This window comes from Rana temporaria, chromosome 3, assembly GCF_905171775.1.
Source record: "Rana temporaria chromosome 3, aRanTem1.1, whole genome shotgun sequence".
NCBI classification, from domain to species: Eukaryota; Metazoa; Chordata; class Amphibia; order Anura; family Ranidae; genus Rana; species Rana temporaria.
The window spans coordinates 131,060,465-131,088,224 of NC_053491.1; the positions used below are offsets into that span (position 1 = coordinate 131,060,465).

The 27,760-nt window shown below is 38.3% G+C and overlaps 1 protein-coding gene across 2 annotated transcripts in view; it reads left to right on the top strand.

Moving 5' to 3' along the window:
* The window catches only part of SEMA3D (semaphorin 3D), a 252,611-nt gene that overhangs the window by 184,195 nt on the left and 40,656 nt on the right, over positions 1-27,760 (top strand). For both annotated transcript variants that reach the window (XM_040343436.1, XM_040343437.1), the window contains exons 10-11: positions 473-542; positions 4,856-5,000. In XM_040343436.1, coding sequence (XP_040199370.1) covers positions 473-542; positions 4,856-5,000 — 215 coding nt within the window. The remainder of the gene's footprint in view (positions 1-472; positions 543-4,855; positions 5,001-27,760) is intronic.

Below are 27,760 nucleotides of genomic sequence, written 5' to 3' on the forward strand. Positions count from 1 at the left end.
GTATGTATATGCATTTTGTACGGTGGAAATAGCTTTTTATAACTTAATAAAATAAACTTTAAATAATAAAAAAAATAATGCAGATACTTACTTCAATTTAAGCTGTGGATTAAACCTTTGCTGGTCTACAAAGTATAATGTATGACAGATGCCATTATTCACTTCTGTTTAGAAACAGTTGATTTTGTATGTACGCATCTACAGTAATATAGTCAGTAAAGGAGTTTATATTTCAGGATTTTATTATTACATTGTTTACTAAACAAGTAAAAAAATCACACACACACAATAAACACACTATTTATGTGTATGCTAAAATCTTCTAGTTAATAGTATAATCATAATGGCTTAATTATAACACCAACCACGACACTACCTGCATGGAGTTTGCCTAAATAGTAGGATATATGTATATATATACTGTTAATGCCTTAAAACTAATATCACTCAATTCAAATTTTATATTTTACAGAGGATATATTTGTGCTGCCAACTAAAGATGAAAGGAACCCAGTTGTGTATGGAATTTTTACTACAACAAGGTATTGACTTGAATAATTGAATAATTGCATTTCAGGTTTAGTTGTAGATAAAATAAAGCTGATTAGTAGAACCTATATTACCCACTGCTCACAATCTGATTGATGCATGTATCAGCATTGTGCCACACTGTATGTGCAATATGTAACTTGCTGTTGGATTACATTTATTATATATTTGAAATTGTACAAAGCTCTAATAATTTATTGTTATTAGAATGGTCTTTGGTTATTTTAATCACATTGCTAACTGGTTTTAGGTGTAGTTATCTGGTTGTAAAAAAGATACAAGTCCTTCAGATGTAATCACTCCCAAAGAGGCCTTGGGGGGTGGATATACCTTTCTGACACCACAATGACAGACAGAACATTTCCCTTGATCAAAATATTTCCATTTTATCCTAAGGCAGCCCATAGATGATTTGAATATATTTCCTTCCACCATAAGTGGAAGGAAATTAAATTGCTTGATTCCCCCATTCGATCCATGTATGGCCGGCCGGCCGGCTTTACTCTAGTCTGGGTTCCAACATTTGCAAGTAAAACCATTGTCATTTTTAAATTCTGCTATTAATTATCTCATGGGGTATAATAATCCATAGTAAAAGTCATCTTTGTTCTATACACAACTATTGTCCCATTTTTTTTTTCAAATGGGCACTGAGAAAGAAAGTTAATGTTACTTTTTTACTGACACCTTTGTTTTAACATTCATAGATTTTTCTTTTACTTACCTACTCTGTGTTAATTATATTATATTATTTGTTCATTAAAGTAAACCAGTAAAAAAACGCAGCATAGAGACTGTTATTGCTGGATTTATGCTGAAAATACTAGTTCCCTAGGTGTTATGCTGATTTGAAGGTGTCCTTTTTAGTTGGAACACGTATGATGGTCCTTATTTCACTCCAACATTCTAATGCATGCTTGTTCCAAATAAATAATTTAACATAAAATCCAAGACAAATAGGAAATTGTCGCGATTCTGTATGCGATCCCAAATTACCACAAATCGCAGGATGTTCTTGTGATCCCTTCACTCCCAATGGCATCCCAATCATGGTATGTTTTTTCACGATTTTTTCCCAACGAATTGCGGTAAAGTCGCACAAACAGAATCCCGGTATGCCTGTCGCCCAAAAGAAGTTCCAGAATTGTTTCCGATTTAGGTTGGGTGATTTTACTGTGATTCATTGGGCGATCGCAGCAAAATTGTGCCAGGACTGGGGAGCCATTGGAAGTGTCAGGGATCGCAAGAAAAGCCTAGATGGGAACGACACCTTAATTTGGTCATAAATAGTGTTGAGCAGAATATGCCATATTCGATTTCGCGATATATCTCGAATATATAGTCGAATATTCGAGATATATTCGCTAAATTCGAATATTCGTGATATTTTATCGAAATGAAATGATTGCGAATTTTCGCTATTGCGAATGCGAAAATAATTGCGAATTTTCGATAACTGCGGTAGAAGCAGTCTGATTGGCTCAGAATATTCGTGATATTTTATCGAAATTTCGCAAAATGCGAATGCGATATTGATGGCGAAATTTTGACAACAGCGCTAGGAGCACTCTGATTGGCTCAGAATATTCGTGATATTTTACAATACAAAATAATTGCGAATATTCGGCAAATGCGGAAGGAGCACTCTGATTGGCTCAGAATATTCGTGATATTTTACAATACAAAATAATTGCGAATATTCGGCAAATGCGGAAGGAGCACTCTGATTGGCTCAGAATATTCTTGATATTTTACAATACAAAATAATTGCGAATATTCGGCAAATGCGGAAGGAGCACTCTGATTGGCTCAGAATATTCTTGATATTTTACAATACAAAATAATTGCGAATATTCGGCAAATGCGGAAGGAGCACTCTGATTGGCTCAGAATATTCGTGATATTTTACAATAGAAAATAAAAAGTGTTTTGCATTGGTGGTGATTCTTTACTCTATCCATCTGTCACAGCCGTTTGTCAATCAAACACCTTGAAGATTGAACACGTTCATGCTGCATGCTTTGGACTTTTTTGCACTTCACATATCAAAGACATTTTTATGAAAGATTATTTTTCTATTATTGGGACTATATTTCTTTATATATTTGTTTCACTGTGTATTTCACAAGTTATTTGCGCTTGCTTATTTTATAATTTGCCCACATGTCTTGTCACTAGACATATTTTTTATTCTTGTAGAGCGACTCCATTTTCTGTCTTGTATTAATTTATGTTGTATAACATTTTTGAGTTGCTGCTGTATTCTCCCCTTTTTTTAAGGTATGCGCAATTTTTTCCTTCTTACAAAAAAAAATAATATCAAACATACAAATATTCATTTTTGCATCAGAGACAATCAGAGTTCTCCTACCACAGTTATCGAAAATTCGCAATCATTTTCGCATTCGCATTAGCGAAAATTCGCAATTTTTTTTTTTTTTTTATATTCGGCAACATAAAAGGATCGCCTCAGCTTAGCTACTCGGCCCAGGGTCTCTAATCATACCAGCAATGCTTTTAGACGTCGATAGAATGTGATCTGTTTTAAAAATAAAATTGAAAAAATGCGAATATTCGGAATTGCGAATATTCACCGCGAAATTCTAAATATATCGCGAATACTCGAATATGCCATATTCAAGCCGAATATTCGCAATACGAATATTCGTGAGCAACACTAGTCATAAAGCCAAGACATTTTTATCATAATGCAATCCATACATTACAGTATACCTAAAGCCCTATTTTTTTGGGATAAAGTGGAGAGGGATTGCAACACTTGTTAGTCTTTATTGATGTCAGTTATTTCATTAGCTCTGAATACATAATGTCTATAATGCCTTGTACACACGGTCGGAATATCCAATGAAAAAAGTCTGTCTGTTGCGGAAAGTGGACGACATTAGCAGGATGGAGGATTTGATCCTCTCAAGCCAGGACAGACAGGAAGCCTACAAGGCTACATGGCAGCTGTGGAATATCTACATTTATTCAGATGAGGGACAGAGCCTTAGAGACCAGACCTAGAAACGAAAGATGGACTGATTCCCTTGTCGACACAGTGATAGACAGACCGTACCAAGTTAAATAAGACTGAGATCGCTTAAAACGAGTGGACCCATGCTCGCGGGTTACCCCACTTCCCCCCCCTTCATCCTTTTTTTATTTTATTTTTATTTTCCTTTCCTTTTCTCTTTTTTCTTCCTTCTTCCCCCCTTCCTCCTTTCTGGGCCCCCCAAATGGGCTGCCAGCCCACGGGGGGTCCATTTCTCTTGGCTCCCCAGACCACGGCCTGGGAGCCGCTATTGTCTGCTAACATTCCTTTCTTTGCTCCTGACACCTCTCGGAAAATGGGAAAATGTGGGCGGATCCGCGGATCCTCGACAGCACAAATTTACTGGCATGATATGTGTGATTGGTGTGTAGTTTATTTATGTACATAGAATTGGCACAATGTTTTGCACTCTAACTGTGATCCGGGCGGTGACGCTCATTGTTGTGTATAAATAAAGAATTTTGAAAAAAGAAAAAAGTCTGTCTGACTTTTTCCATAGAATATTCCGATCATGTGTAGCCCCATCTGAGTTTTTTCATCGGATATTCCGATGAATTCCATCAGAGTTTAGATATAGGACATGTTCTATTTTACTCCGATGAAATTCCATTGGAATTCTGATGTGATTTGGCTGGTCAAAAGCCAGATCGTGTGTACAAGTTTATCTTACTGGAGAAATCCCTTGGCCTTCATATATCATTTTAGTTTATTTCATTTCATTAAGAATGCCCCTATCGAGGCAGTCCATCACAGCTCAAACACAAATGGAAATTTTTTGGACAGCTTAGCTGTCTTTTTCAAAATGTTACAGTAGTTATGCTTTTGTGATTATGTATATAATTATGTTTATAACCTATTAAGATTATGTCATGTGTAGGCCAAAATCTTTTCTACAGTCAATATATATGTAAGTCACTTGACTAATTAAGGTAGATAAAAAATGTGTCTGGAAACTTTTCTTCCATATGTCTTCTTCAGTTTAAACCAAGCATAAACCAAGTGACTTTGTTATTCCATTATGTTATTTTAGTGAGCTATATGACTGGGCTAACTATACAATACTGAACAAACCTTTGCTTCCTATTTTTTCTAATACTGTGGAAGATACATTTTATAAGATATCATGATCATTTTGTCTTTTGTTAGGAAAGTTTATATTAACCACATAACCATACAACACCAGTGGTTAGAGCTATTATTTTACTTTTATTGGTCTTAACATCTGGAATATCTTTTCCATTTCCCTTTTAGCTCTATATTTAAAGCATCTGCTGTATGTGTATATAGCATGGCAGATATCAGGGGAGTTTTCAATGGACCCTATGCCCATAAAGAAAGTCCTGATCACAAATGGGTACAGTATGATGGAAGGATTCCTTATCCTCGTCCCGGTACGGTATGTATCTTTTTTTTTCTTCTTTGTAAGGTAACTTCATTCAGCTGTTTTGCATTCCACTGAAACTATGTTAATATCACTCATCTACTTGACCTAGTTTAACTTATATGAAAATTTGAGAAGTGTCGCCCTAAAATGTAAGATGAGCAAATATTGAATAACCTGCTTCCACTGATTTAATGGTAAGAATTCTTCAGGTTTGGATCCACTCAGCCACCATTTTGATATTTTTTTTCCAGTCTGTCTGGCCACAAATATTTGGGTCCTCTGCTATGTTTCTATCATAACATGAAACCAGATACATGCTTCATGAGGGGTGCCTCGAAGAAGGGCTCCTCTTTTAAAACAGCTAATGTTAACATTGTGACTAAGAATTTGTTAATAAACTGAGTCAATATAAAAGTAAATAGCGACAAATCATGATGGATTGTCCTGAAACTGACTTAACCTCCCCACACTCTATCCAAATAAAAAATAAAAACTTGTAGCTAGAATATGGCTTTAAACCTCCTTAATTCATTTAGTGTCCAATCTCTGTAGTTCAAAAGATATTGACTGTTATTTAACATTTTAGATTGTCAAAAAGAAAAATGGCAATTGGTCACTCTGCAGATTAATATACCAGAACAGAGATACATTTGCAATCATCAGACAACCTTAGCTGACCTACTAAGATGTTCCATTACTATACCCAAAAAAAGATTGCCTTTTCCTGTGACTATAACTTAAAGTACCGTAATGTCCATTTATATCACTGGTCTTTTTTGTCTTACTTCTTCCTACACATAATATATTTAAAATGTCTAAATTATCTTACTCTACAGCAAAGGTTAAAAAAATGATGTCTGATACAATTTAAACAACTGAGTTCAAAACGGACACAAAAATGCAAACTCTGCATAAAAGAAAAACTTGTCATCTTTTTTCCGGGATAAAAAATGTATATTTCAGCAATTTGACATTGCTGACCATGAAAATAAAATGAGAAAATGTTTTACTGAGATTTCTATAAAAAATAAACTAAAGCAAGCACTATATTCCTTGGTATTGCTTTTCATTCATAGTACCTTATTAATACACAGAACATTTAGGAATTGGCAGCCTATATGTCCGAGCTTAAATTGAGGAAAGTTGCATTTGGCAGTTGAAACACAGAAGTCTGTGTTAAACCATAAAGGGGAAATTTTGTCAGTTTTTTAAATTTCCTTTATTTTTGTAAGTCACTTTACCTAGGATGCCATCCAAATATCAAATGTCATTTTTGAAATATCTGGTTTAGTCATCTATGTTCAAATTTCACAGCATAAATCTGAAAGTGTAATTGGCATACATAATTTTGTTGAATTACCTTACAATATAGATCAGTATGTGGTTGTAATTGTTTATTTTTATTCAATATCTAAATATTTAACAGAGGTATAGGTTATCACTAGTAAATAATTATTCTTTAGCAAAGGACTGGAAAGGGGAATTATAACTATGCTGTTCAAAACCAGAAATGTGCAATATTGAACTCCAGTGTCACCCATGAGACACCACAATTTTTATTTAACCACTTCCCTACCGGGCCAATTCTGGCACTTCGCTCCTTAATGTAAAAATCATATTTTTTTTGCAAAAAAAATACTTAGAACCCCCAAACATTATATATATATATATATATATATATATATATATATATATATGTATATATTTTAGCAGACACCCTAGGGAATAAAGTGGTGGTCATTGCAACTTTTTATCTTGCACGGTATGTGCGCAATCATTTTTCAAACGCCATTTTTGGGGAAAGAAACGGTTTCATAAATAAAAAAATAACAAAACGGTAATTTTAGATAAAATGTTTTTGTATACTGTGAAAGATGATGTTACGCCGAGTAAATAGATACCTAACATGTCACGCTTTAATGTTGCGCACACTCATGGAATGGCGCCAAACTTCGGTACTTAAAAATCTCTGGGGGTGGTCCCCCTCGCTCGGTGGTCCCTTTTTATCTTGACTCTCTGCCTTGTGGTGGAGGATATTAGTTTATCTCATTGCTTTATAAGTACTTGCGATCTGGATTGATTGGAGTTTATCTCTCCTAGATTGTTTTTTTTATTCTTTCATTTCTTTCCTTCTTTTTTCATGTGAGATCACTGTGTATTTTGTCTCATTTGATGCTCTTTATATGTGATTATTTGTGTTTACTATGTGCTTTCTTTGTTATTTTTCTCTTTCACAATAAAAACTATTGTACCAAAAATCTCCATATGCGACGCTTTAATTTTTTTTACAGGTTACCAGTTTAGAGTTACAGAGGAGGTCTAGTGCTATAATTGTTGCATGCGCTCTAATGCACATGGCGATACATCACATGTGTGGTTTGAACATCGTTTACAAATGTGAGCGGGACTTACATGTGTGTTCGCTTCTGAGCACGAGCTACAGGGGACAGGGGCGTTTTATTTTATTTTTATTTTTAATTTTTGATTTTACTTTTTTTTTTTTTACACTTTATTTTACATTTGTGTATCACTTTTATTCCTATTACAAGGAATGTAAACATCCCTTGTAATAGGAATTGTTAGCGATAGGTCCTCTTTATGGAACTGCCGCTTCGATCGTTCTTATGGTGCACAGAATCGCATGCAGAAGAGAAGGATATCTGAATGATGCCAGTAGCTGCAGGCATTATTCAGATACCCCCCCCCAAAGTCCAGGACGTCATATGAAGGGGAAGTGGTTAAACGAACTATAGTTGACTTGAGACTGAAAAGCTCTTTCAACAAACAGTGCAAATGCACACCGGCATTCAGTGTTCTCCAAAAAGCTTGTCCTGATCATCTAGGTCAATAAAGCCTTTTGCAAACACTGGATGCTGATGTGTAGTTGTGCTGTTTGAGAAAATAACTTTCAAGGAAACATGTCAGAGGTGACCCCTGCTGCTATTCAAAATTAGGAAAAGTTGCTGCAGTTTGAAGTTTCTTTATTTCTGCATGATTTGCCAACATTTAAAGCTGAGTTTCATCTAAAAGTGGAACTTCCGCTTTAAGCACACCTCACCCCCTTACATGCTACATTTGGCATGTCATTTTTGGGGGGAGCGGGTACCCAGTTTTGACATGTACCCAGCTCCCACTTCTGCTCTCGCCACAACCTCGGCAAATCCTCCACGAACCCCTTCCTGCAATCTTCTGGGACACGTCAGGAGAGGAGAGGAGTGAGGCTTTAGGCGGCCACAGCGCTGGACCATGGGACAGGTGAGTGTCTGTTTATTAACCACTTGCCGATCAGCCAACGTCATTCTACTGTGGCAGGTCGGCACGATCCCACAAGCCGTCATAGCTGTATGTTGGCTCCTTTAAGCGGGATAGCAGGCCGCTGCACTACGGGGCTGCCAATGCTCGTGGCCACGATGACCGTCAGCCATGCGCAAATCGCGGGCACGAGAGCCAAAACAGGGACGTGTGTGTGTAAACACACACATCCCTGTTCTGTGAGAGGAGAGGCAGATTGTGTGTTCCTTCTAGCTAGGAACCACGATCTGTCATTTCCTCCAGTCAGTCCCATCCTCTTAGGCCCTGTACACACGACCAGTCCAAACTGATGAAAACAGACTGATGTTCAGTTTAATCGGTCCAAACCGACCGTGTGTAGGCCCCATCGGTCTGTTGTCCTTCGGTCCAAAAACAGAGAACTTGCTATAAAATTGGACCGATGGACGCCTGACCGATTGGTCAAAACTGATGGTTAGTACGCAAAAGCATCGGTTCCAAACCCGGGCATGCTCAGAATCAAGTCGACACATGCTTGGAAGCATTGAACTTAATTTTTCTCTGCACGTCGTTGTGTTTTACGTCACCGCGTTGGACTCGATCGGTTTTTGAACTGATGGTGTGTAGGCACATCAGACCATCAATCAGCTTCATCGGTTAACCGATGAAACTGAACTTCAGTCCGTTTTCATCAGTTTGGACTGATCGTGTGTACAGGGCCTTACAGTTAGAAGACACACAATGGAACCTCACCCCCTAGGGTTAACCCCTTCCCTGCCAGTGACATTTACACAGGAATTAGTGCATTTTTATATCACTGATCACTGTATAATTGTCAATGGTTCCAAAAATGTGTCAAAAGTGTCCGATCTGTCTACCATATGTCGCAGTCCTGATAAAAATCAGCAGATGGCCGCTATTACTAGTAAAAAAATATATATTAATAATAATAATAATAATAATAAAAATTTCATAAATCTATCCCCTATTTTGTAGACTCTGTAACTTTTGCTCAAACCAATCAATATACGCTTATTGCAATTTTTTTAACAAAAAAATTGTAGAAGAATACATATCGGCCTTAACTGAGGAAAAAAATTAGCTTATTTAAAAAAAATGGGGATATTTATTATAGCAAAAAGTACAAAATATTGTGTTTTTTTCAAAATTGTCGCTCATTTTTTGTTTATAGCGCAAAAAATAAAAACCCGCAGAGGGGATAAAATACCACCAAAAGAAAGCTCTATTTGTGAGAAAAAAGGATGTGAATTTTGTTTGGGTACAGTGCCGCACGACCACGCAATTGTCAGTTAAAGCGACGCAGTGCCATATCGCAAAAAATGGCATGGTCATTGAGCAGCTAAATCTTCCAGGGCTGAAGTGGTTAAAAGTCAGCAGCTACACTTTTTGTAGCTGCTGACTTCTAATAAACCTAAAAATGACTGGAACACCGCTTTAAGGAGTCTCATTGACTTGAACCTGACTTAACCTTACATGTTGTAAACTGCAAGCAGGTATGTAAAGTAGACACCTAAAGGTTTCTGTATATAGTCATGTACCCGGTGGAACTTACCAGCAGTCCAAAATGCCAAATAGCTCTAAATATACAACTCTTCCAGATTCCTCCCTTTAACTCCTTCATTGTCATAAAAAATAAATAATGCTGTATTTTTTATTATTATTATTATTTTTTATGACAGTGTAGAGCATAGAGTCAAATGTGAATTAATAGTAGCTGCTGTTGCTTAAAGCAAAGATTCCTCTAAATATTACTACAAGTAAAAAAGTATTAAAAAACAACTGCGTTCTCACGGAGTGTTAATACACTCAATGTCTGTTGTTCGTTTGCTTTGCAAACAAGACCAGATTCACAGAGACAGCGAAATGACCAGATTGTAATTCTCAGTCATGCCCAATTTCTTTATTTAAAGAATACTTTTAGGAGTTAATATCTGATTTGCTGAGCTGGACTAAAATCACTGTTTCTGGAGCAATGTAGAAAGTATTTATCCACAAAGTTCAAATCCGTGATTAACATCTAATGAATGTATGTTTTTGCCTGACCGCTGCTCATTTATGGCCAGTGAATTTGCAAGTTAGCTGAGGATTCCAAGCATGCAACAAGGTGACCTCTAGTGGCTATTGATGCAGTTTGAGAGATTTGGTTTCCCTTTTTATTTCATAAAGAATATCAGTTATTTTTTTTTCTTCCCGATTTTGGTGCTTATGTGAATACATTCAAAAATGTTAGAACATTAAAATTCCCTTGCAATGTGAATAGCCTATTTGCTGTAAATCAACCCCATGGTTTATTAAACAGCTTGATTGTGATTCCCAGCATCGTCCATGTTTCATCACGTTGCATTCAAACAATAACCTGCTAGATTGGCTAAGTAAATGTGTATGGATCACAGTGGCGGCTGGTGCTCAAAATTTTTGGGGGGGCGCAAACAAACAAAAAAAAGACAATTGCAGCCTCACTGTGCCCATCAAAGGCAGCCACTGTGCCCATTAAATGCAGCCACCGTGCCCATCAAATTCAGCCACCATGCCCATCAAATGCAGCCACTGTGCCATGCCATCAATTGTCGCCACTGTGCTATCAATTGTCGCCACTGTGCCATCAATTGTCACCACTGTGCCATGCCAAACACAGTCACTGTGCCATCAAACGCAGCCACTTAGCCATGCCATCAAACGCAGCCACTGTGCCATCAATTTTGGCCACTGTGCCCATCAATTGTCACCACTGTGCCATGCCAAACACAGCCACTGTGTCATGCCATCAATTGTTACCACTGTGCCCACATCAATTTTTGCCAATGTGCCCACATCAATTTTCGCCACTGTGCCCACATCAATTATAGCCACTGTGCCCACATCAATTGTAGCCACTGTGCCCACATCAATTATATCCACTGTGCCCACATCAATTGTTCCCACTGTGCCCACATCAATTGTCCCCACTGTGCCCACATCAATTGTCCCCACTGTGCCCTGTAAAATGCTGCCAGACAGACCCCCCCCCCCTCGCCCGGCACTTACCTTTCTGGGGTCAGCCATCCTCCTTCCACGGTCCCTTGATGTCTTCTCCCGCCCTCGATGATGATTCAGCTAATCAGGTTACCGGTACCAGAACCGATGAACCTGATTGGCTGAGACGCCTGTCAGTGTTAGCCAGGGAACGCACCCCCTGTGCGTCCCCTGGCTAACTATTTGGAAGCCGATTACAGCCCGAGGGCTGTAATTGGAAAACCTATCAGAATCGCTGGCTCTGATAGACACTTCCAAAGCCACCCAGCTGCCGTTATTCAGATGGCCGGCGCTCACCAGGGGGCCAGCCATCTGAATAGTGGGCGGCAGCGACAATACATATATTCATGCAATGCATTAATCTATGTATTGTATTTCAGTGGCGGTGCCGGAGCGAGAGGGGGTGTCGCTCCTGCACCCTCTATGGACGCACCACCACTGATGGATCACCAAATCAAAGTGCCATAAATTAGCTAATCCCTGTTTTAGGCCTGTTATTATGCAGAAAGGAGAGCATTAAACACAACCATAGGAGTCACAATATAAATATATAGGAGGCCTAAAATGCTTGCCTCTTTTAATTGTGTACTTTGATCTACGCTGAAAAAACATTCACAACCTTTTTCACAAGTCTTCACACAGACTTGTATTGTAGAGGAACAAAGGGGTGTATCTGACCAGTCCTGTCACTAATTTCCAATTATTGAGTACATTTGGTCTACCTCCACGGCTTGTTCAACAGCAAAGTTATATTTAGACAGTCTGCACAACGTAATAATCCTATTATATGAAAGTAACAGAACAGACTATGGGAAGTATTAAGAAAGAAGATTTATAACGTGTGCCTCTGCAGATTTTTTTTTTCTTTAAAGAAATGGAACATCATGATGTATGTAAACCATTATAATAAAGAACATACATTATAGCTATGAAGACATGTGACAGTACACCTAAAGTTTGAGCTAAAATGGGGACATTTTATCTTCTAAAATGTATGACATTTAAAAAAAGGAGGGAGTTGGATATGTCAATGTTTATAGAAATATGAAAATAGAAAACATCTGTAGGAGTGAATTTATTGCTCGGTACAAAAACGTGTAAAATGAATTATCTATGTGATAATGACAGCTCCTAAGCACACAAATGTGTTAAAAGCACATCAAATTTACACATCTATGAAGCTGTCATCTACTATTTTACCCTGGTGGCAAAAGTCACATCTCCCAGCCTGGACTTGGTAACTAAAATGATCAATTTCATAATGAATGAAAAAGATCATAAAAGCACACAGAGGCATTTTTTTTTAAGTGCAATTTCAAATACGTTGAGAACAAAAAATCCATTTCATATTACGTATATATGTTGCAAGCATTCAGGGCACTTTGTGTAACAGCCACGGTCCTATTGGTGTTTGTTGGTGCCTTATAAAGTATCTGCAGACCCCTCTTGTCCTACTTCTTAGGTACTGAATTACAGGCATACCCCACTTTTAAGTACACAATGTGGTTTATTTACTAAAGCTGGAAAGCGCAAAATCAGGCTCAGTTCTGAACAGAAACCAATGAGCTTCCAGGTTTTTTTACCAGGCTTAATTGAACAAGCTGAGCCTGATTTTGGGCTTTCCAGCTTTAGTAAATAAACCCCATTGTGTACTTAAAAGTTGGGTATGCCTGTAAATGGTTTGCTAGCTATAGCCATATGATTCTTTCCAGTTTTGTAATAAGTGGAACATTAGTCCCATAACCAGTAAATGAGGCATCTTGGGGTGTTCTGTACTGAAACAAGTGGCTCAGCATGGCAGGAAACTAGTATGTTCAGAAGAGCAACCTACATATTTGTTTCTGTCATGATATTTTTTTTAATGAGACCACGGAACCAACATAAAAAATTGCAGGTAGAAGCACATGAAAGTAAGATATTTAAAATGCAATGTTTTGTCTACTTGCAATGTGACTCTGAGCTTCCTAGAGTGTTTTGTCCACTAGGAGTGTTTAATTACCATCTGTGCTGGCCCAGCTCTCGGCAATAGAACATGATGGGAAATCTAAACATTCTATTGTTTTCGCCAGAACAAGAGGAGGAGGTAAATCTAATGGGGTCATTAATGATCAATAATAATAATAATGATTAATAATAGTCGTTAATCCCTAACGGGATCATCTAATGGGGTCCTCTGCAGAAAATGCAAAAAACAACCTGATAGAGGTTTTAGCCCTTCTCTAACCTATCCAAAACAAAACAAAAAAAAATAGTTCTTACACATACACTTTAATTTAAGAACATATTTAGCACTTAATAAAGGTGACATTTGTTTTACACCAATTAGAATCAATTCAATTCTTAGACTTGACTACAAAAAGTAACACTACTGAATTAGCTGGAAGGATGCCACACTATATGTTTTCTTTTTTCAGTCTATTAAATTCACCAAATAAATACTAATTGTATATTAATATTTATATAAATATGCCATGTTTAACTTTGCTCTCTGCTTAGCATGTGTAAAATCAACAAAATGTGTAATCTGACCAGATAGCTAAACTTTAGTACAGTAGGATGATGAAAACGTTCAAGGCCAGTCTGTATCACTTTTTCCTATTTTCTTCTAATTGGATTATTAAATTGGTGCTAAACAGTGAATATTGTGTGTTTTTTTATTTGTTGATTTTTTTAGATACCTATAATTTTAGTAATAAACCTGGGGGTGATTTACTAAAAATCTAATGCAGCTCTGCATAGAAACCAATTAGCTTCCAGGTTTTATTGCCAAAGCTGAAGTTAGTGGGGTTAATTGACTAAAACTGGTTCAGCTGTGCAAGGTGCAAGCTGTGCAAGCTGTGCAATCAGCTTATATGTTCAGCCATGTATAAATAGTACCCGTGCCTCAAAATAGAAATAGATCTCATGTGCAACTTATAGGTACATTGTATCTCATGCAGTCTGTATATATTGCAACAATTGTATTAGTTCCATATTCAGTGAAAGCTGAACCAGAACCAAATAAGTGCTGAAAGACCAGTAAGAAAGACCAGTAAGAAAAAAAAGATTGTCATTACAATCAAAATGCATCCAAAGTGCCAACTCTTGAGAGTACCACTATGATCATTTGGAAGTGGGACTATGCAAGCATCTTGAATCAGCTAGAAATACAGGGCCAGATCCACAGCCAGCGGGCTTAACTTAAATCTTCCTATTTAAGTTACACCGCCGCAAAATTTCTACCTAAGTGCCCGATCCACAAAGCACTTACCTAGAAATTTTCGGCTGTGTACTGCATCCTAAGATCCAACAGTGTAAAACTATTACACCTGTCGGATCTTCTGCCTATCTATGCGTAACTGATTATGTGGATCAGTCGCATAGATAGAAACAGGGATACGACGCGTATCAGCAGATACGCCATCGTATCCCTTTTGTGGATCTGGCCCACAGTATGTATATGCTGAAATTTCTAAGCCCAAGAACTGAGTGATCATGTGATCACTGATCGTTCAGTTCTCAAGTCCACTCTGAGTACAGAACAATGACTGTTGTCACTGCTCTCTGCTCGGCCTCTCCAGCGCTCATTGGAGCATCGGGCAGGAGAAAGGGTGGGAGTGTCTGGCTCAGGCTCTCAGTGGCATGTTGAGAGGTTGAGCCACCTGCCGACCAGGCAGCTGTGTTGATCTTGACATTATTGTCAGGATACATTTAGAGACTGGAGCGGCTCGGTGATGTCAGCTGACAGTTAAGAGCTTTGGCCATACTTCTATTTAAATTCACAACAAATATGATTAATAGCAGTCATTGTAAACCTATTCAAAACTAGAGGACATTGAAGCCCAGATTTTAAGGTCAAATTTAGTAGTGATCCATACTGAGCGCCACTCAAAGCACTACAAAGCATCCCTCCTGCAATTAAAAGCACAAACAAAGGCAAGCGTTCAAACCAGCTCATCCAGGCTAGCAGGAGCAAATCAGAAGACAGAAGGTGGAAATTCTTAATTTATGATTAAGCCCCATGGGTGGGACAAAACATGTCAGAGGACTGTAGTCAGGAGGAGCTTAGGCTGAAGAAGTATAGTGGTTTCTGTATAGTGGTTGATTGCCAGTGTGCAGTGTTTCCACGTGTCTTCAAATTTAGTAGTATGTGTCAGTATGTGTCAGTTAACTGGAATATAACTCTAATTTGTAAACAGAAAGAAATTTCAAAAAACAAAACAAAAACAATGCCATTTAAAAGTAAAAGAGTTGTCGTCTTACTTTTAAATTTAAAAACGTAAAACATTTGGTTATAACCAGTGAGTCCCTACTTTCAGCACTGCACTTAACTCTGTAGTTTCATGCAGGGTAACACAAATTAGAACACATTTGTGAATTAATGGATCCGACAAACAAAACCCTGTTGTAGTTGTCATATTAAATACAGGAGTTCTCCTTTAAATCAGTTGTGATCATTTATCTATTTTTCTATCTATCTATCTATCTATCTATCTATCTATCTATCTATCTATCTATCTATCTATCTATCTATCTATCTATCTATCTATCTATCTATCTATCACCTTACTTTTAATCTGGCTGTCTATTTTCTAAGTTTGTCTGTGTAATAACTTATACATGACATGCTCATGACTCCAGGGTTAGTAGGTAATGTAATGGTATCTAGTGTATACTTTACATTTGAACTTGTGCTTAGCTGTTTCCTTCTTACAAGATTTTGCATGTGATAAAGCACAGTCAGTTCTTGTGCTGTTGACATTCATGTTCTCAGGGCAAGACATTCCTAAGTATACTTATTAGTGGCATACACAGCTTGGGTCATTACATTGTGTTAACACTGAATAAATTACACTTTGCTACAATGTAGTGAGTGTACAGCTTGTATAACAGTGTAAATATGCTGTCCCCTCAAAATAACTCAACACACAGCCATTAATGTCTGAACCTCTGGCAACCAAAGTGAGTACACCCCTAAGGTGAAAATGTCCAAATTGGGCCCAAAGTGTCAATATTTTGTGTGGCCACCATTATTTTCCAGGATTGCCTTAACCTTCTTGGACATGGAGTTTACCAGAGCTTCACAGGTTGTCACTGGAGTCCTCTTCCACTCCTCAGTGATGACATCACAGAGCTGGTGGATGTTATCCTCCACCTTCCATTTGAGGATGCCCCACAGATGCTCAATAAGGTTTAGGTCTAGCGACGTGCTTGGCCAGTCCTTCACCTTTACCCTCAGCTTCTTTAGCAAGGCAGTGGTCATCTTGGAGGTGTGTTTGGGGTCGTCAGCATGTTGGAATACTGCCCTGCGGCCCAGTCTCCGAGGGGGGGCATGCTCTGCTTCAGTATGTCACAGTACATGTTGGCATTCATGGTTCCCTCAATGACCTGTAGCTCCCCAGTGCCGGCAGCACACCTGCAGCCCCAAACCATCACATTCCCACCACCATGCTTGCCTGTTTGACTTGTCTTTGTACTGTCCACCAGGTTGCCGCCACATATGCTTGACGCCATCTTAACCAAATAAGTTTATCTTGATCTCATCAGACCACAGGACATGGTTCCAGTAATCCATGTCCTTAGTCTTCAGCAAACAGTTTTTGGTCTTTCTTGTACATCATCTTTAGAAGAGGTTTCCTTCTGGCACGACAGCCATGCAGACCAATTTGTCCAATAGCTGATGGTTGATGGGTGTCTGAATAGTCTAATTAGTTTGGCAGTTTTCTGAGCAGCTAAAGTTCAGGGAGAACAGCATTGATACCCTTCATTCCCCCGGGAACATGCCACCCCACTCCCTTACTGGAATCCCATACTGGATTGAAGGGAGTGAGTCACAAGCACTAGTGCTTGGTAATTGGCCACTTAGGCAGCAGCAGTGTTACACGTGGCAGTGAGAGTAATCTGAGATCTGAATAGGAACAACTTGGAGCTAATATTGGCCTTATTTTCCTCAATGCCACAAGGTAACAAAGTGTAGGGGAAGTGTTATTTTAGCATTGCTGTGGGTCTGTTACACTTATATTTTCAGTTTGTATACCTGGTGAGAAAAGGACATTTAAAAAAAATATATTGAATATTATAATTACAGTTATAATTTTTGCAATAATTATTTTTTTTATATTTGTATGCATGTTGATTTCCTTCCTTTTGCAATTTTACTGTACAGACAGTCCCTGAGTTACAAACATCCAATGTACATACTGTATGACTCTCACTTACAAATGAAGGGAGACAACAGGAAGTGAGAGGAAATCTACTCCTAGGAAGGGAAATTCACTCATGTAAAAGTTATCATGGGAAAAAGGTGTCTCAACTGAAGCTCTATCACCAATCCTTGTTTCCATGTCAACCCACAATTTTCAAAATCCAGTTGTTATTGGGACAGAAAGTGAGGTGAAATCTTCTGAACAGGGGAACAGACAGCAAAACAAATGTTGCAGGGGTGTTAACCATTCCCTATGCTACCCAAAAAAAAATTTGGCAAGAGTTAGGCCTCGTACACACGATCGAGTTTCTCGGCAAAAACCAGCAAGAAACTTGCTGGGATTTTTTTTTGCAGAGGAAACCGGTCGTGTGTACATTTTTCGACGAGGAAACTGTCTAGGATCCCGTCGAGCCAAAAAGAGAGCATGTCTTCTTTTTCCTCGATGGGAATGGAGAAACTTGCCTTGTTGAGTTCCTCGACAGCCTAACAAGGAACTCGACGAGGAAAACGATGTGTTTCGCCCGTCAAGTTCCTCGGTCATACGAGGCTTCACTGAAAAAATGTACGTGTTCCAACATACATACAAATTTAACTTAAGAACAAACTTTCAGAACCTATGTAACCTGAGGACTGCCTGTACAAGGTACTGAATAAGTATGTAATATTCAATTAATAGTTTCTTATAAACAAAAAAGTATATTAAAATGGCAAAAAAAAAAGGAACAAAAGTAAATTATAACATAGGAAAACACTGAAGATAAAAGTAGAAGCTGGTTTATTTATACTTTTCTGGTTTCCCTGCATGTAGAAATGACTCTTTATACCCTCCAGAATAATTGTGTTTTCTTTATTGCGTGTTTCTTATAATAGGAAGATGGTAACCTCTGATTATACTGGTCATTGTCTTGTGGGACACACAGAAAATGCATCAAAGTAAACAGAATTATTTATACAGCGCTTATCTCCACAGACATCGGAATATAAAAATTCCACTGAAGATCATAAATTGAAGCTGTTAGACTAATTATTTCCAGCATCTAAAAGAAAGACGCCTAATTATATTATTGTTCTTCTACAAAACCAACTCTTAAATTGTTCCCTTGAATGTTTCCTTTACTACAACTTTCTGTATGCCTACAGGAAATAGTATACTTTATAAACTACTATAACTGAGTCTGGTGCTTTACCATTCAGAACTATATTTGTATCTTGTTGAAGCATTATGAGGGTCATTCATAAAAAGGAAAGGAAATGAAAGTGGAAGTGTTACCCATGCAAACCAACCAGATGAATTATTCTTGCAGTGCAGACAAGCAAGCATCTAGGGCCAGATCCACAACGAGCGGCCGTAACTTAACTTTTCCTATTTAAGTTACACCGCAACAAAATCTCTACCTAAGTGCCCGATCCACAAAGCACTTACCTAGAAATTTTCAGCGGTGTAACTTAAATTCGTCCGGCGCAAGGCGGGCCCAATCTAATGGGGCGAGTTCCATTTAAATTAGGCGCGCTCCCGCGCCGGACGTACTGCGCATGCTCTCGACGCGATTTTCCCGACGTGCTTTGCGCGAAGTTACGTTACGCCGAGTTTTGTGAATCGCGCCGGGTAAAAAAAGTTGCGTCGGGAAAAAAAAGAGATGCGGCGGAAAAAAAAAAAAAATTGACAGCGTCGCGGGAAAGAAGGGTCTACTTTTACATGGTGTACTAACTTTACACTTTGTAAAAGTAGCCCTAATTTTGCGTTTGCAAACTAACAACTTACGGAGACTTCACAAAGGGAAACCGCTTCATGGATCTCCGTAAGTGCTAATTTGCATACCCGACGCGGAATTTCGACGAGAAATGCCCCCAGCGGCGGCCGAGGTACTGCATCCTAAGATCCGACAGTGTAAAAGTATTACACCTGCCGGATCTTAGGAATATCTATGCGTAACTGATTCTGTGAAATGCTATATAAACATATTTAACATAAAGACTAGTGATGGTAACATAATTTACAAATAGAATAGTATATACCGTAGCTTATATTTAACCACTTAAGGACCTTGCCTGTTTTTAAGACTCAGTGTTTATAAGTTTAAAACAGTTTTTTTTGCTAGAAAATTACGTAGAACCCCCAGACATTATACATTTTTTTTCTAACACCCTATAAAATAAAATGGCGGTCATTTCAATACTTTTTGTCACACTGTATTTGCGCAGCAGTCTTACAAGCGCACTTTTTTTGGAAAAAATTAGACAACAGTAAAGTTAGTCCAATTTTTTTTATATTGTGAAAGATAATGTTACGCCGAGTAAATTGATACCCAACATGTCACGCTTCAAAATTGCGCCCGCTCGTGAAATGGCGTCAAACTTTTACCCTTAAAAATCTTCATAGGCAATGTTTAAAAAATTCTACAGGTTGCATGTTTTAAGTTACAGAGGAGGGCTAGAATTATTGCTCTCACTCTAACGATTGTGGTGATACCTCACATGTGTGGTTTTAACACCGTTTTCATATGTGGGCACTACTCACGTATGCTTTCGCTTCTGCACGCGAGCTCGTCAGGACAGGGGCGTTTTAAATTTATTTTTATTTTTTTTTCTTATTTATTTTACTTGATTTTATTTATTTTTACACAGTTTTTAAAATAAAAATAAAAAATTGGATCACTTTTATTCATATTACAAGGCATGTAAACATCCCTTGTAATAGAAAAAAAACATGACAGGTCCTCTTAAGAATGAGATCTGGGGTCGAAAAGACCTCAGATCTCATATTTAGGCTAAAATGTAAAAAAAAAAAAAAAAAAAATTGTCATTTGAAAAAATGACAAAAAGAAATTGACCTTTTAAGACGTATGGGCGGAAGTGACGTTTTGACGACACTTCCTCCCTGCTATGGTATGGAGACGGGTGGGGGCCATTTTGCCCTCTCTTGTATCCATGCCAGAGAGGGAGAAGGACCCAGAGCCATCGGCAGCGGCAGAGGGCGTGGAAAAGCGGTGGGAGGGGGGCCCTCTCCCGCCACTGATAACAGTGATCTTGCGGCAAATCCACCACGCAGACCACATCTCGGTTGTGGCAGCAGCTGCTGCCGTTACCGAGATATTCCTCTTCAAAAAGAGGACGTACATAGTTGTGCGCAGGTCCTGAAGTGGTTAAATAGTAGTGATCCAGGATGGCATTTTCAAGATGTGGACACATTTTTTATCTTTTTTTTTCTAGTCTATCTCCTCTGATCTTATAGCAGATTGTTAGATGTCAGTAAAGAATTCTGAGATTTTAACAGATAATACGATTTTAGGTTGCCGTCTTACAGGCAAGCAAGCCTCATCAATCAATCAAAGGCGTTCACTATTCTGTATAATACAGTCTTCTATCAGATGTGCACTGCACCTGTGTTATAATCTGTCTCTCAATATACTTTTTATCTGTCTTTAGACAGGTAGTGATGAATGAATTATGTGTAGCAACATGTGTTTTTAATTTTAGTATATATATATTTTTTCCTTTAAACAAGCTTGTTTCATGGGTATAACTTTGGAATATACCAGCTTATATGCCTTTTTTATATCGCTCCCTCTGAGCTCTGAAATGGACAGATGGTCTTCAGTACCTCTGGAATAAAAAAAAGCATTCCATCTCTAATTACTTGATGTTTAACAGCAGTTCACCCTATACCCACGTGGCCTTTATAATCATGTCATATTTTGCATGACGTATACCTTTTTACAGGATGATTTTCAAAGATTTAGCAAGTTTAAAGATAAACTTACTTTTTCAAGGATATTGTGTGTAGTGCAAGGTAATGTTTATTTCTGCAGTGATTTAGAATTCCCAGACCTATCTTACCACTTTGAGAAGTAACAGTGTGATATTTTCTGCTACATATATTTAGGTTATTGTTCAGTTGTCATCATCCCCAATGTTTTTGTGGGCCATTTACACTCTCAGAAAATATTCCTGCTTGATTTTTTCATTCATGGAATTTGCATAATGCACCTCCAAAAAATCTCCCAGACATACTGGTGTTAATACATTGTAAAGTGCTGCGTTAACTGTTGGTGCTATATAAATCATGTATAATAATAAAAATAATAATACAAATGTGTGTGTGTGTGAGAGGGGGGGGCCCTATGGGGGCCATAGCACTACAGAATGGGCCTGTGCAGGCATCCTGCCTACCCACCTAAACTGATAGCGTGTGTCATGTTATATTAAGAATTAATATAACATGACACACTATATCAATTAAGGTAGGTAGCAAGTTTATTTAACCCCCCTGGCGGTATTCCCGAGTCTGTTTTGGGGTGGAATTTCAGAACCAAAAGCGGTAACCCCGAGCCAGACTCGTAATCGCCTTGCAGTGTCCACAGGCATGGTTTACTTACCTTGTCCCTGGATCCTGCGATGCCTCCACGCTGTGTGATCGAGCTGTGTCCTCACTCGATTCACACAGTGCCTGTGTGCTGCCGAGCTCCGTTCCCTGCGACGTTACGACGCACAGGGGCGGATATTGGCGCCAAATTCAAAAAAGTAAATAAACACATTACATACAGTATACTGTAATCTTATAGATTACAGTGCTGTATGTAAAAAATACACACCCCCTTTGTCCCTAGTGGTCTGCCCAGTGTCCTGCATGTACTTTTATAAAATTAAAAACTGTTCTTTCTGCCTGGAAACCTGAGATTGTCCATAGCAACCAAAAAGTGTCCCTTTATGTCAAAAGTGGTTTTAGACCAGCTAGAAAACAGCGATAATAAATTATAATTACTTGCAGAATTGAGCGATAGCGATTTGTGGGGAAATTTGTCATCAAAAAATAAAAGTAATGACAGCGACAATTCTGCAACTGAGCAAATTTCAGTGTTTTTGATTTGATTACATTATTGAATAATTTTTATATAATTATATTATTATTTGTAATACTTATTTATAGTTATTTATTATATTATAATTTATGATTTTGTTTTTCAAATTTTATTATACCCGGGATGTCTACTAGACTCTTGTTTGGACAGATTTGAGTGAGTTATTCCTAAGAATTGCAGGCCTACAATATAAAACGCCAAATCTCCATGCAAAATAATTGTATCGCTTTCAGCACCTAAAATCTGAAATAATCATACCGCCAGGGAGGTTAATGCCATAAGTTAAACCAAGTTAATATACAATTGATTTAAAACTACCCTGTATGTGCCCCTTCATTACCAGGCCATCTTTAAATGCTGTGTTAATCGGACTGACAATTACTCGGTAAAGCTGAATAGTATCAAAAACATTTATTTTTATTTTTTTTGAGACAGATAAAGCTTTCTTTTAGAGGCACTCATTAAGATCAGGTATGAGGTAATCATTTTTGTATTATGCAAAGAAACAAAGATCAAACACTTTGAAAGAAAACCTGTTAGCCTTACTTCCTGTTATAAAACATATCAGATAAAAATGTCAAGAGGCTTAAGAATATGACTGGGCAACATAATAGTTCCAGTGTGCTATCGTTCTTCTAAAGTAAAATGCTTCTAGAAATGAAGAATGTTAGGGACAATGACTGCTTTCTTGTTTAGGAGCAGGAATTCATCTTTGGGAATGTGGAACAAACATTGGGCCAGATTCAGAGAGAACTTACGCCGGCGTATCTGTTGATACGCCGCGTAAGTTCTAGGATGCGCCGTCGTATCTATGCGCCTAATTCACAGTACAAGATACGCCTGAATTTTGACTTCCTACGACCGGCGTACGTCTCCTACGCCATCGTATCTTGGGTGCATATTTACGCTGGCCGCTAGGGGCGCTTCCATTGATTTACGTGTCGAATATGTAAATGAGCAAGATACGCCGATTCACGAACGTACTTACGCCCGTTGCAGTAATCTACGCCGTTTACGTAAGGCGTACGTCCGGCGTAAGTTTACCCCTCATAAAGCAGGGGTAAGTCATGTTAAGGTATTAACGTCGGAAACGTCGGAACAGACATCGTATTTTACATTGTTTACATAAGTCGTATGTGAATGGGGCTGGGCGTAGGTTACGTTCACGTTGTAGGCATTGAGCCTTAGGGAGTATATGTGACATGATTCTGAGCATGCGCGCGCATGCACCGTTCGTATGGCCATTCATTTACATGGGATCACGACTCATTTTAATACAACACGCCCACTACCTGCCTACTTTGAATTAGGCGGGCTTACGCCGGCCTATTTACGTTACGCTGGCGTAAATATGGGAGCAAGTGTTTGTGAATACTCAGCTTGCCTCTCAATGTTATGTCAGCGTAGCGCATATGAGATGCGCTACACCGGCACAAAGATACGTCAATGTACCTGAATCTGGCCCATTGTGTTTATTAGGTGCAGCAATTTGTAATGATGTATTAACTGTAGGGGTTAGTTTACTAAATGGTTAATTTACCCTAGCTTTCATTCACTTCCACTACTCAGTCATTGAAAAAACTGCTGCTGATAAACGGACGTTTAGGAGCAGTTGCACTTTTTTTCAGATGCCCCTGACCTCTCCCCTATGTTATCTTATCAGTACATGTACACAGGGTCGTTTATAGTAATTCCTAAGGCAGTTGAGTTTAGAAGCTTTTTTTGGAAAGCAAAAAAAATCAGGATGGATGTTCAGAGGCATTTGAAATGCCAAATGTCTGTAACAGCTTGTAAACGTGGTAGCTTGCGTTTAGCCACGTTTTGTTTACAGGCATTTTTAATGGAGATACATTTTTGACTATTTGAAAAAAAAAATATTAAATGCTCCTTAATGCAAACGCGGCTAAATGCGGCATGTAAACACGGCAAAACGGACATTTTTAAATGTTGTTTACTATTTGTCAAGTTTAATCTTTTAGGGAAGGTTTTAGAATGTCCTGTGTTGATTGGCAATAAAGGAATATACACAACGCAAGTGAAAATTAAACTAGGTTTAATACTGTTTATTTTTGTAAAACCGGTGTGATTGGTTCCCAGCCATCACAAGATACAAAGCCACTTTGATCTCCTGTGTTTGTGACCTGCACTATCTAATGACAGCATGCTCACAGGTATTATAAGCCACCAGAAAAAAAACAAAAAACAATGCAACATTTTCTGCAATAGTGTAGTACTAAGGTGGTTAAGCAGATAATATTGCCTTTTTGTTCACTGCCATTGAATAGATACCATATTCTATTTTTCAGATTTGAACAGTGGAGCTTACCTCTCACCCACAATAAACTAATGGTGCCTTATATAAACAGCACTACAGTAAAAAGCTTCCACCAACCCACCGTTTTTTTTTACTAGTTTGTTAGGTAAAAAATATTGTTTTTTCATTCACAGCTATTGATCAGATGCCATATTGTATTTATGATCATGGGGTTCTATGGAGAGATCACATGATCAATTACAAACAGTTAATAAATCTCTCACAGGTCAGTAGTTGGGGGTGGGAATGCATAACCCCATCCATGTTCTGTACTGAACACATGTTATTTCAGCAACACAGGTCTAATGATGCATTGGTTTTTGTGCCTGGTTTTTGTGCCTGGAATGTGTAAACTGGGTTGTTTTTCAATAGCTCCATGGTGTGAGTTTTTTTTTTTTTTGCAAGTGCAATTGCTCCAGAGCTTAGTAAATGAGGTGAAGCTTCACTTTGCAAAGAATACCCAATCACTTGCAAGGGATATAAACTGCATTTCTGCTCACACATGACTGGACGATGGAAGTCAGCAGAACCTACCCTCATTTACTAAGCTCTGAGGTAAGTGCACGTGCAAATTGCACTAAAGGTTTACTTTTCTGTCTAAGGCCATAGACAATGCAAATTTCTTTCCTGCAAAGAAATTCCCATGATTCCCCAATCAACACAGACAGTGTTGACAAGGGAATCTCTCCTACTGAGCAATTGTGTTCAGGGGAGGCCGTGGAGCCGGGAAAATACAGTGATTATCGCTAGCAGGTACAGCAGCCGCTTGAAAAAATAGCAAGCACATCTGGCAGGCTGGTTGTACCCAAGTTAATATATTAATCAACTTGGTACATTCAGCCTGCCCATTAATGATTTGAATCTTTGCCGGTTCCTGCTGAACTGGTCGAGATTCGAACAGTATATGGCTGGCCTAAGACATTCTCTGTATTATCATATAAATAAGCAGGTGTGTACACTAAAACAGTGCAATATTCAATCCAGAGAAACAACTCTACAGGTTTTGTCATAACGTTTTTTAAAAAGCTCTATGTTTAGTCATTATCACAGAGGGAAATGGATTAGAGAGAAAAAAAAAAGATAAATATCTTGTTCAAATAAAAAACAGATGCCAGTAACGGAACGTAATAGTTACAAAATGCGTCACTGATAAATAAACTCAGCTGTTGCCCTAAGGTTTCCATTTAGCAAACAGAGACTTGGGAGCCATTCATTTGTCTGCTTGCTAAAATACCGCTTCATTTGAAAAATTAGCTGCATCTACATACCAAGAGACTTGCAAGTCCATCAGACATTGTGAAGAATTCTTTGGTTTTAACTGATACATTTCCATTTTTCTGTTTGATAAACAGGCTATGTCCTGTTTCTTAAATATACATTTATTTTGTTATTTCATTTGTTTACACAGCAATTGTGATTACATCATCAATCAGATTTACTCACGTTGGAAGCTGATATGGTTGAATGCAGTAATTCAAGAAATGGCAAACTAAACAATTTCTAAAGTAATTTGTTATATTGATAAACTTTGAGCTATTTATATGAATTGAACCTTGTGATATGCTGATTTGTTTATTTTACAATAAGCATTTGTATTTAAATTGTTATGTTTTAGTTTTGACCTAATCCCAGCATTTAAACAAAATCAGTGTTAGATTAGTGTCAGATTATTTGCCGTACTTTTTGCACCACCCTGACACACAAGTGTCCTATGGTGCTCCGGATCCGGTCAGGGAGAGTTGAGAAAATCTTTGATCTTTGATATCTTAGTATCGCACTAATTCTGAGAATGAACAAATGTTCTCGAAAACTGTTATGTTTTACGTAGACTTGGATTTTGTATATGCATACACACAACATACAAAAATACATGTATTTTTGCCTCACTATTGAACAATGAGCGAGAGAAGATGTGTAGGCATTTACCATACTAGATCTGTACCTATAGGCTGCCAGTTCAAAGGTGAAGCTATTTCATGTGAATTACTTGGCCACACATTTTTTCCTATCATTGGTAGAAACACTTTATATAAGCTACACAGTATTACAATATTCCAAGGCAAGTAAAGACCAGTAAAATAAGGAAATGTCATTCTGGCAGGAAGATTTTCTTTAGGTGCCAAATGTGGTTCTCCCACAGGCATCAGGAATTGAAATTCATCCCTGAGTATAGTGTTAATACTTTAAATCAGGGGCTCCCAACCGCAATGCCAGCAGAAGTTGGAAGTGAAAAAGGTCAGTTTATTAAACATCATATCGTTTTGCAATGGGCACATTAGTAGTTTAAGAAAAGGGTTATTCGGCTGCTTTCAAACTATGGCTTTCCTGCAGGTAAGCTGCACTGAGCTATAGATTTCTACTATATCCTGTGGGTTTGGTGCGATTTCTGAAAGTGCACCACACCCACAATATGTAGTAGAAGTCTATAGCAAAGCTGCAGGTAAATCACAGCACGTGTGTGAAAGCAGCCTTATTATATATATCTCAGGGCTGTAGGGCTTCTTTACATTTGTGGGGGGGGGGGCTGTAAAACCCCAAAATTATTTGTAGCTCACGACCAGTTACCTGTGTCTCAGCCAATCAAGAGGGAGAATCTTGGACGGCTGAGGGACTCGTGGACATTGCTGGATAGAGATGGGGCTCAGGTAAGTATTAGGCCCCGTACACACGACAGAGGAACTCAACGTGCTTGGCACGTCGAGTTCCTCGTCGAGTTTTGGGATGAAGCCGCCGAGGAGCTCGGCGGGCCGCCTTCTCCCATAGAACAACGAGAAAATAGAGAACATGTTCTCTATTTTCTCGTCGAGCTCCTCGGCGGCTCCATCGATCCAAAACTGTACAGACGACAGAGTTTCTCGGCAGAATCCGGGTTTTGACCGAGTTTCTCGGTGAATTCTGCCGAGAAACTCTGTCGTGTGTACGGGGCCTTAGGGGGTGCTGAAGAAGCTTCTACACACAAAAGGCTTTTTGTCGTAATGCCTTCTGCCTTTACAACTCATTGTAAGAGATATTATTGATTACAGTTACTTTTTTAGCACTGTCAATATAGCCAGCGCTTTACATATATATTGTACATTCCCGTCAGTCCTTGCTCTCAAGGAGCTTACAATTT